This window comes from Myotis lucifugus, unplaced genomic scaffold (genome assembly GCF_000147115.1).
Source record: "Myotis lucifugus unplaced genomic scaffold, Myoluc2.0 scaffold_62, whole genome shotgun sequence".
Classification (NCBI taxonomy): Eukaryota; Metazoa; Chordata; class Mammalia; order Chiroptera; family Vespertilionidae; genus Myotis; species Myotis lucifugus.
Window position 1 is genome coordinate 2029076 of NW_005871110.1, and position 10674 is coordinate 2039749.

General features: G+C 44.2%; 1 protein-coding gene across 3 annotated transcripts in view; it reads left to right on the top strand.

The window, feature by feature from the left end:
• ARID5B (AT-rich interaction domain 5B) overlaps window positions 1-6830 on the top strand; it is a 176266-nt gene extending 169436 nt beyond the window's left edge. For 2 of the 3 annotated variants that reach the window (XM_006089711.3, XM_006089712.3), the window contains one exon: window positions 761-6830. In XM_006089711.3, the coding sequence (XP_006089773.1) occupies window positions 761-2914 (2154 nt within the window). In that variant the 3' untranslated portion in view covers window positions 2915-6830. The remainder of the gene's footprint in view (window positions 1-760) is intronic. The other variant, XM_023754609.1, reaches the window with a different exon arrangement.
• Window positions 6831-10674: the final 3844 nt, after the last annotated feature.

Here is a 10674-nt window from a genome sequence, read left to right on the forward strand (position 1 = left end):
TGGACCACAATTTATTTCAATGAACAGAGAAGCTGTGTTTGTGCTGGCGCTCACTGCCTGAATTTGACAACTTCATTTTCAGCTTTCATGGAAATGTAGCTTGCTGCAGCCTGGAAGGACTTAGAGCCCTCCTGTCCCTCAGGTAGTCAGGCCGATGTTGCATCTCCATCATCTTTCAATACTTCAGCTTATCTGCATGTCACATGGCACTGAGTAGAAATTACAAACACTTAAGCATCACTGACTTTATGCCTCCATTGGACACATTAGGACAAGATACACTCTGTCAAAGAACGGCAGGGAGTATCGGTGAGTTTGTTGATTGTTTGTTGACATGGGGGTGGTTAGATTTTTGAAAGAGAGATGCTTTAAAAAAAATCTTTCTCCAAAGTGTCATAAAGCACAACATGTAATTTAAAACCCATTTGGATAATTGACTGATTTGACAAGAAGACAACCTCAGAATTAAACTATATATTAGACTCAAGGAGTGATATGATTGTATACCATCAGTACATAACACTTTGATAAGTGCCTCATAAGGGACTAAAGTGAATATGCATATTTCCCCTAATGTTTCTGTAATTTAGATTTCTTTGTTTAGAGCTATGATCAGGGAGTGATAAAGCTTTACAGAAACTATGTGAACTGATTGACAAGCCTATTTCCAAGAAAAACTGCTGCATGTAATATTCTATTTCATAGCAAAATGTGTCAATGCACTTGGCTTCCTTCTGACTGTCTTGCAATATTTTATCAGGTTTCTTCAGAGCAAGAGAAGGAGCAAGAGCCTTTAAACCAGAAGAGCATCCCCGAGCCTCTCCCCGCAGCAGACTCGAAGAAGAAAATGGAAGGGTACCAGGATTTTGCCGCCAGGCCCCTGGTGTCTACAGCAGACCCAGAAAAGGAGAACAAAGCAGATCCAAGTGCCAACAGCGAGAAGATGGCAGAGGAGGCGGGAGAGAAGGGGCCCTCTCCTCCACTCCCGAGTGCCTCTTCCGCCCCCGACAGGGACCCAGGGGCTGGCAAACAGCCTCTCACCTCTCCCAGCGCTCTGGTCGACTCAAAACCGGAACCCAAGCCCTGCTGTTTTACAGAGAGCCCTGAAAACGAACCCCAAGACACAGCCTTCCCTGGCTTTCCCGCCACGCAGCCACCGCTGGCAAACCAGAGCGAGATGGACGATGACAAAGTGCCCGCCATGGCAGACTACATCGCCAACTGCACCGTGAAGGTGGACCAGCTGGGCAGCGACGACATCCACAACGCGCTGAAGCAGACCCCGAAGGTCCTAGTGGTCCAGTCGTTCGACATGTTCAAGGACAAAGACCTGACTGGGCCCATGAATGAGAACCACGGACTCAATTACACCCCCCTGCTCTACTCCAGGGGCAACCCAGGCATCATGTCCCCGCTGGCCAAGAAAAAGCTCTTGTCCCAAGTGAGTGGGGCCAGCCTCTCCAGCAGCTACCCCTACGGCTCCCCACCCCCTTTGATCAGCAAAAAGAAACTGATCGCCAGGGACGACCTGTGCTCGGGTCTGGCCCAGGCCCACCACGGCCAAAGCACTGACCACACGGCGGTCAGCCGGCCCTCGGTGATTCAGCACGTGCAGAGCTTCAGGAGCAAGCCCTCCGAGGACAGAAAGAGCATCAGTGACATCTTTAAACATGACAAGCTGAGTCGATCGGATCCCCACCGCTGCAGCTTCTCCAAGCATCACCTCAGCCCCCTTGCCGACTCCTATGTCCTGAAGCAAGAGATCCAGGAGGGCAAGGAAAAACTATTGGAGAAGAGGGCGCTCCCCCACTCCCACATGCCCAGCTTCCTGGCCGACTTCTACTCCTCCCCGCATCTCCACAGCCTCTACAGACACACCGAGCATCATCTTCACAACGAACAGTCATCCAAGTACCCGTGCAGGGACATGTACAGGGAATCGGAAAACAGTTCCTTTTCTTCCCACAAACACCAAGAAAAGCTCCATGGAAACTATCTCTCGTCGCTGCACCTGCAAGACAAAAAGTCAGCTGCAGCCGAAGCCACCACGGATGACCAGCCGACAGACCTGAGCCTTCCCAAGAACCCGCACAAACCCACCGGCAAGGTCCTGGGCCTGGCCCACGCGGCCCCGGGGCCCCAGGAGAGCAAAGGCGTCTCCCAGTTCCAGGTCATAAACAGCCACAGTCGAGACTGTCACCCCAAGGCCTGCCGGGTGTCCCCCATGACCATGTCGGCTCCTAAAAAATACCCCGAGGCGCTCTCAAGATCGGCAAAACCCCACCATGTGAGACTGGAGAATTTCAGGAAGATGGAAGGCATGGTCCACCCCATCCTGCACCGGAAAATGAGCCCCCAGAACATTGGTGCCGCACGCCCCATAAAGCGCAGCCTGGAGGACTTGGACCTGGTGATCGCTGGGAAAAAGGCCCGGGCGGTGTCTCCCCTGGACCCATCCAAGGAGGTCTCTGGGAAGGAGAAGGCCTGTGAGCAGGAGAGCGAGGGCAGCAAGGCGGCCCACGGTGGGCGTTCCGGGGGCGCGTCGGAAGGCCACAAGCTGCCCCTCTCCTCCCCTATCTTCCCAGGTTTGTATTCTGGGAGCCTGTGTAACTCGGGCCTCAACTCCCGGCTCCCAGCAGGGTATTCTCACTCTCTGCAGTACTTGAAAAACCAGACTGTGCTTTCCCCACTCATGCAGCCCCTGGCTTTCCACTCGCTTGTGATGCAAAGAGGAATTTTCACGTCGCCGACCAGTTCTCAGCAGCTGTACAGACACTTGGCTGCGGCCACACCTGTAGGAAGTTCGTACGGGGACCTTTTGCACAACAGCATTTACCCTTTAGCTGCTATAAACCCTCAAGCTGCCTTTCCATCTTCTCAGCTGTCATCCGTACACCCCAGTACAAAACTGTAAGCCCGGCTCTACCCAGCATCCCACACGGCGTTGGCTAAGAGATCTTTACTCCTTCCCCCTGGGGTGATGGCTTGTAGAATTAGAAGTCCGTATTTCTTCTAATCTGGGGGTAAGATCAGTTCCAGCCGAAGCGGCCGAGCGGGGAGGTGAACAGACCTGATTTTTCTGGGACGACACCAGCCTTGGCTGGTCAGTCTTGAGTCCCTTGCAACACAGATGCCCTCGCACCCCAGATGGTTCACTTCGCACGGGGCTCGCGTGGAGGGGGTTATGCGCACCCAGGAAGAACTTAGAGGGCCCCGTCTGAGTTCCCATGGCCAGGAAACAATCTGGGCAAAAAAGGGGCAGGCATTTCAAAGAAAGGGGCAAGGAAGACTGGCAGACATGCCAAGCGAGGCCCCTGTTTTCATAAAACTCCAAGGTTCAATCAATGCAATGTATAGTGAAACTTCAATAGATCTTTCCTTTTGACACTATTGAACAATCCAGAGAAGTAAACACTGTTAAATTGACTGTATATATTTGCTTCTTAAAACTACCCGTATCACTGTTTGCTCACCTAATTTATATACAGGTAGTTCCATTTTCTCCCAGTTCCTTCTTGTCTTTTTTTTTTTTAATTAAACAGTATCGCTTTTGTTTGCAGGTCTTTTGTTTTTGTTTTGTTTTGTTTTGTTTAAGACTGACTGACTATCCTAGTTTTGGAGGGGTGTTTTTAATTCCCCCCCCCCCCCCCCCCCCGCTCCCCACATCTTATCATTTTGAGCAGCTTTGGGTGGTAAAGTTAATTGTTTACAAATTGAAGCAACTGATTCTAGTGGAACAAATGAGAAAGAAACAGATGAGCACACCATAGTGCAAAGAACGTTCCTTTGCAGATCCGCAACTTACGGACTTTGTTCCTCATTAATGGCATAGTTGAAAGAGCTTATACACTGCTTACCCGACCAAATGCTTTGCTTTGAAGTATGGGGTTATGTGAACATATCGAGCCTTGTACTTACCTTATCTAGGCTGTGAAACTGTCCTACATACCAGAGGAATCATAAAAACAAAAACCTCACTGGCAGCAAGCTGCTGAATAACAGCAGAGTCTAGAGGACATACTTGTGGGCTGCGCAGATATTTTAGGAATTTCAGAAATTAGAACAGGAGCCAAAATGATTTACATTGGTGTTGGCCCTGGTCCCTTTAAGCAGTCCGGGAAAGGGGGTTGGGAAGAGGATGGAACTTGACTCTCCAAAGAAAATGAGCAGCTGGAGGCCTAGGCCCCAGGTACCTACCTTCCCTGGGCCGTGGTCTTTGGAGTAATAGGTAATCGAGTTGCCTTCATCATATTGGTTTCTTGATGTTCCCAAGAAGACCCTTCCAGGCCACATCTGTGGGGATAATTGGCATACTGGATTACCCACGTCAAAAGAAAGTCATCTTTGGGTTTCTTGGGCGTGAGTTTTATGTATAAACAAGCACTCACTTGCGGTGGTTGGTGTCCTGTTTGTAACCACCTGGCAATATAGCCCGCTCTACCGTTTATATCAGTGTTGGAAAGAAGCGGCCAAGCTGTTCAAGCAGTCAAAAGATGTGGAGAATGTATCTTGTCATTCTTGCCACGTTATTCCACTTGCTGTCAAGATGTAACATCAAGGTGGATGCATTTCCTAAGTGTGTTAAAGGCCGATGACCCAGAGCCTGATTTTCTTCTCAAGTCCCATCCCTGCTGATAGGAATGCTTTGATGAACTCCCCGGCCAACCCTCCCCTCCCCCAACACTACTAGTAGACATTAGAACCATAGTTAACCAAGTCTTTTACCTCTGAGATATTTAATTCTATGAAAATTGATGACAATTTTCAACCTCTAGGTAACTCGACTGCAAAAATAATCAAAACTGGTAAACAATGAAACTGCGGCTCTTAACCGAAGCCATGCATGCCGTGCATTTGTATTGAAATGTCTCCATGATACGAAGCCAAATATTCAGTGTAACATACTTACTATCCAAAGGTGGAAACAAAAGAATGTAGAGATCTAGTGTTAAGAGTTCCATTTGCTTCAATTAATTATTTACCTTCCTGTGGAATAATATATATATATATTTAATAGAACCATAGATAGACTAGTAGAATTTAGATTATAAATGTGTGAGTGCAGATTATCCTGCTATTGCACAAGATAGAGGGGGGGAAGAATCTCAATTCCAGCTGGCAAAGCGCTAGCCAGGACCGATCTAAGAAAGTTGCACTAGATTGGATGGTCACAGAATCAGAGGACATGGAAGACAGAGCAAACTCCAGTGTTTCTGCAACCGACCTGGGCTAGATCAGACGTGGTTTCTATGAGTTTGTTTCTCAAAGAAAATGGGGAGCCGTCTGTCCCTGGTGGAGCTCACCTATCCATTTGGAATATGGGGCATTTGTTTTCCCCACTGGGATGATTTCAGTCTGGTTTCATCATGTTGGAATTTGATCACACCATTTTCAAACAATGTTAACATAGTCCAGCTTTTGTTTTTCTCATCTCTTCCAAGAGGAGACTCACTGTTTCTGTCTGAGGAAGCTCATACCCTCGGCAAAACATCAGGACAAATACAGAGAAATGGGGGCACACATTCCCAACAGAAGCAGTGTGTTATTTGTTTTAAAACTCCGAACAGAGATCTTGGAAATCTTTCAAAAAGACCATTGAATTCTTCATTGGCTGAGAACTACATTTTAAAAAGTCTTAAATGGGGCTTTGTTTGCATTGTTTGAGTTCAAGGGGCCTTATTATTGAATGGAATTGCACAAGCCTTTCTTTGTGCAATCAAACCATTGTTATTGGTAGTTCTGTAAAGGAAACTGTGGAATCTAATTGGCAGTGGAGTCATAAATCTATTTACTGAGTGTGGCTTCCAAGAAATGTTGCAATTCAAAATGCACTAACTCCCTGATTTACTGGAGATTTGAAGATTCTAAATAATGTTGTTTTTTTAAAGCCTTTCCATGCAACTTTTGGCAACTCAACATAAAAAAAAAAGAAAAAATAACCCAACAGAGTTTCAGAATTAAGTATTCTCCTACTAAGTGATTGGAACTTGTAATATTTGCCACAGGACTGACTTATTTATTTTCTAGCTAGAAGCTCTTAAGTTCACTTGTTTATCAGGGCATATACAGAAGGGTTTGTGAAAACTCAATGTTGACTTTACAACTTTCTGACCTGGTGCATGAATTCTCAAGTACTGTATTTCACTGTGTTGGTGTGTCTGATGGAAATTTCGAGGTGATCCCACAAAAATATTTTATGTAGTGTGCCTTCAAAGAGAACCATTTATTTCTCTTCACTCGTGTCCCACAAAGTCACATTTGGTGGTGGTCAGCCAAGTCCCATCTGGTCCAGTTTTACTCTGTTCCCAATTTTAAAGAGAGATGGGAACAGGTTTGCCCTCGTGAGACCCACACCATTGCAATGATTATCTTGAGCACTTAAATTCCAGTGTTGGCTGTTGATGTGTTTGATATTCTGCTTGTCTCCCCATGGTTGAAATATGTCTGAAGAATAGCAGCATAATCTCTATTGGCTGTTTATACTTTTTTAAATTTTCCTGTGTTGTAAATATTGTATACTTTTGGTGATCCCAGCTATGTAACCTCTGCTCTGTAAGGTGATTATTTGTATATAGCAACATGGCCCAGTGATATTATATAGTTTCCCAATGGAGAGGTTATTGAGTAACCTTTGCATTAGTTTAAACACTACCAGAAGAATGCTGAGCCAACTATAAACACTCAATTTTGTATGTTTTCCAAATTGTACTTATTACTGCTTTTGATACTGTATTACGTGCCAATAGTTTCCCAATCACATAGCAGGCAAGAGATATTTTGTACTTTTTGATCCACTGTAATATTTAATAAAAAATGTTACTATCTGTTTCCTTTTGGGTCTGAGTGATCTGTCACTTCTTCCTGAGGAGCCCGATGTCCTCCCCAGGGTACTTTCTACCCCATTGTCTCCAAACTGGATAACAGCAATAATAACAGTGGTGATGATGGGGTCTGTAGTTTGTTGAGAACCTACTGAGGTAGAGAGGTGAATCAACTTGCCCCAGATCACCTGATAACAAATTGGCAGAGTCAGGATTTGAACCCAGGGCTCTTGGGTCTGTGACTTCCTTTGTATACCATACTCCTCTCCTGACAGATAACAAAAATCACTATTTATTCAGGCAACAGAGATTTACTCACATCTCCATTGCCAGGCATAGTAGCTGGGAATACAATGGTGAGTGAAAGATGAAGATTGTCTCTGGAGCTTATAAATCTTAATGAGAAATTAGAGCTAACCAAATAGTCACCCATATAAATAGAAAACCTCAGCCTGACCTAGTTCTGGGGGAGAGAAGTGTGGTGACTAAAGTGATACATGAAGAGGAAGTGGTGACTAAACTGATAAATGAAGGATGAGTATCAGTTGACCAGATAAGAGGGAATTGGGGGAAGACTATCCAAGCACAGGTACCACAGGTGCAAAGACCCTGAGGCAGAAACACATGTGGCTTCGTATAGGCATCAAAGAAAAAGCCTGTGTGACAAAAGCTTAATTACAAGGTCCAGGGCGTGAGGTGGAGGTAAGGTTAGAGAGTATAGCAGGGGACAACCAGGTAGGCCCCAATAGGTATGTCTTCTTAATCCTAAGCAAAAAGAGGTTTAAGCAGGGAGGTGGCCTGTTAGTCTCTTTCTGTGTTGCTCGCTGGCTGCTGTGTGAAGGCAGAGGGGGCGCAATCTAACACCAAGTTGGTGGTCATTTCAAATGAGGCGGTAGAATGGGAGCGTAGACACATTTCAGAGGTGCTTGCAAGGAGGGAGGACCAGACTTGGTGATGGATTAAGTGGGTCATTAGGTGGATACTCAGGAAGGATTGAAAAGCTAGGGAAAAAGAGTATTCTGACCTCTGGTGATGATATACAAAAGACTTCTGGATTCCTTCCCCTTAATCCTCTTCGTCCAGGCTTCCCCTGGGTTTTCCTCAGCTGATTATTAGTTGAAATGAGATGTTCACAAAGTAGCACCCTGCGTGCTCTCTTCTTTATGTGTCCCAGCGACTGGGGGGGAGGGAGAGGTGGACAGACTTTGATGAGTGTGTTAGTTTACAGCCCACACCATCTAAGCAGGAGGGACTTTGAAGAGACAGAAGAAAATAAGCCACAAGCAAGCATGTCACACAACTCGGGTGAGGAGGGGAACACATTTTGATAAATGACACAAGACCCTTTTTCGTACCGTGGCTGAGTTCCTTAGGAACCCTGCCCACCCTCAGGCCAGCAGGAGTTGCAGCAACATGTTAGGGGTCCCACCCTCTTCTTGTTGGCTGTCATCCCTTTGTTAATCCAAACACACCCAGCACAGGAAGAGCCCCTGGCCCCATGGTCTCCTTGCTCTCGTTCTGATTCATGTGTATTTCAGCATATCATTGCATTGCTGTGAGTACATCAAAAAGAATGTTCTTCCATCTATGACACATTCAGCATACATAGATCTGATACTTGAATCATACACAACAGGAAACATAATGATAAGTTATCTATTTTTACCAGGCCAAACTGGCAAATACTGTTGGGAAAGAGGGTGCTTTTGCTAAAGATGTCACTTACAGTGCAAAGGCAAGGAAAATGCCCAGTGATTTATTATAGGAAAGTGGCCAAAGTTGACAAATGTTTCAGGGCTGATAGTGACCAGGAAAGGGGTGATCATTTACATCAACAAGTTGTAAATGGCAGGAGGGGGAAGGGTGGTGGGTGACCTCTGGCCAGGAATAATTCGAAAGAAAGCGTATTCTTCAAGATTGACTTGGGGAGTATAGAAAATTGCATTAATTTGGGCCTCGCTAATTCAGAATTCCTGAATTTTGGAATCTCCAGGATAATTTCTGAGATTAAAAAACACACACACCAAACAAACACATTTGTTTAACCTTCTTAAAAGAACAAACTATTTTAATCATGCTAGCCATAACCATGAGCATTCAACCAGCCCAGCAAGGACAAGGTGATCTGCTCCCAGAGGCAAGCATACAGGAACACTACTACTTCAATTAGTGTTGAAACTTCCTCCAGAACAGAGCTGTCCAGTGGAACTTCCTGAGATGGTGGAAATGTTCTATCATTCAGAGTTTTCCAACACGGTAGCTACTAGAAAATGTGGCTGTTGAGCCCTTGAAATGTGTCTAGTGCGATGAAGGAACTAATTTTAATTCTATTTAATTTTTATTCATTTAAATTTAAATAGTTACAGGTGGCTAATAGTTACTATATTGAACAGCAAAGATCCAGAAGGTCCAATTGGCCAATGTGTGTATACAGATAGACTCAGTGACAGATAGGTCAATACCTGCACATAGACTTAACATAAACAATGAGGCAGGCAACATCGTGTCTTCTTGCCAAAACTTCATTAATCGATTAGGGGTGACTATAGATTTAACACTCTTTTTCACTCAGGATTTACACATCATAGGCACTTAAGTGCTAACTAAACAAACAAATGAATCATTGAGAGAGCATTAAGAAAAAAGTCTGGCCCGGCCAGCATGGCTCAGTCGTTGAGTGTCAACCTATGAACTAGGAGGTCATGGTTTGATTCCGAGTCCAGGCACATGCCCAGGTTTTGGGCTTGATCCTCAGTGAGGGGCACACAGGAGGCAGCTGATCAATGATTCTCTCTCATCATTGATGTTTCTATCTCTTTCTCTCCCTCTCCCTTCCTTTCTGATATCAATATATATAATTAAAATCTACAGTTATGGCATTTTGTAATCCAGTACTGCCTTTTATGTTGTCTGACTGTGTGAGACTTGAATGCAACTTCTAGAAAATCTATGCAACATTTGTGTGGCCATGTTTAAGCCACACTGCTTCTCTCCATAGCAGTTCAAAGGTTATCTCTGGAGACTGGGAGAGTATTCAGCATGAGGGAGAAGGCGAAGTGGGAAGAGAAGAACCAACGGACTAAGAGTGGAAGAATCCATGATGAACATAATTTCAGTGTCCTGGTCCTTGTACTTCACACCTGGGTATGGCCTGCCACCCTGGCCCAGAAATTCAAGTGACCAGCCAAAAATGTTGGCAGAACACCCCAAGGTTGTTTGTAAATTAATGAGGCAGAAAAGAGAGAAGACTCCAGGAAATAGTATTAGGAAATAAAAAAAAGAATGCAGTAGAGACTTTTTAAATTATTAGTGAATAGCATTTACTTTGAGCCTATGAACTGGAAAATTTCAGATGAAAGAAGCTGTTTCCTACAAAAATAGAAATTAACAAAACTTTCCCAAGAAGAAAAATAAAACTCAAATAATGATTTTAAAATATTTGATCAGGAGTCAAATAGTTCACCACAAAATAAAAACACAAGGCCCAGGTGGTTTTAAGAAGTATCAGAGAATTGAAAAGAGGAAAAGCTACCCAATTCTTTTTATGAGTTTATTTTTACCTCATTACTAAAATTAAAAAAGGATAGTGAAAAAGAGAAATAAGTATAGACCAATCTTTCTTATAAAGCAGATGCAGAAATACCAGGTAAAATATCAGCAAAATATAAACGTTTATGTTTAAATATATACATTCATATATACACATAAATATGCATATCTATGTGTGCATACATATTAAATGGCATACATATGTGAAACAATATTATATAATGACCAAGAAGACTTGATCCTAGAAATATAAAGATTATATTTAGAACATTAGAAATTCTATTAATAGAATAGCATATAAAAG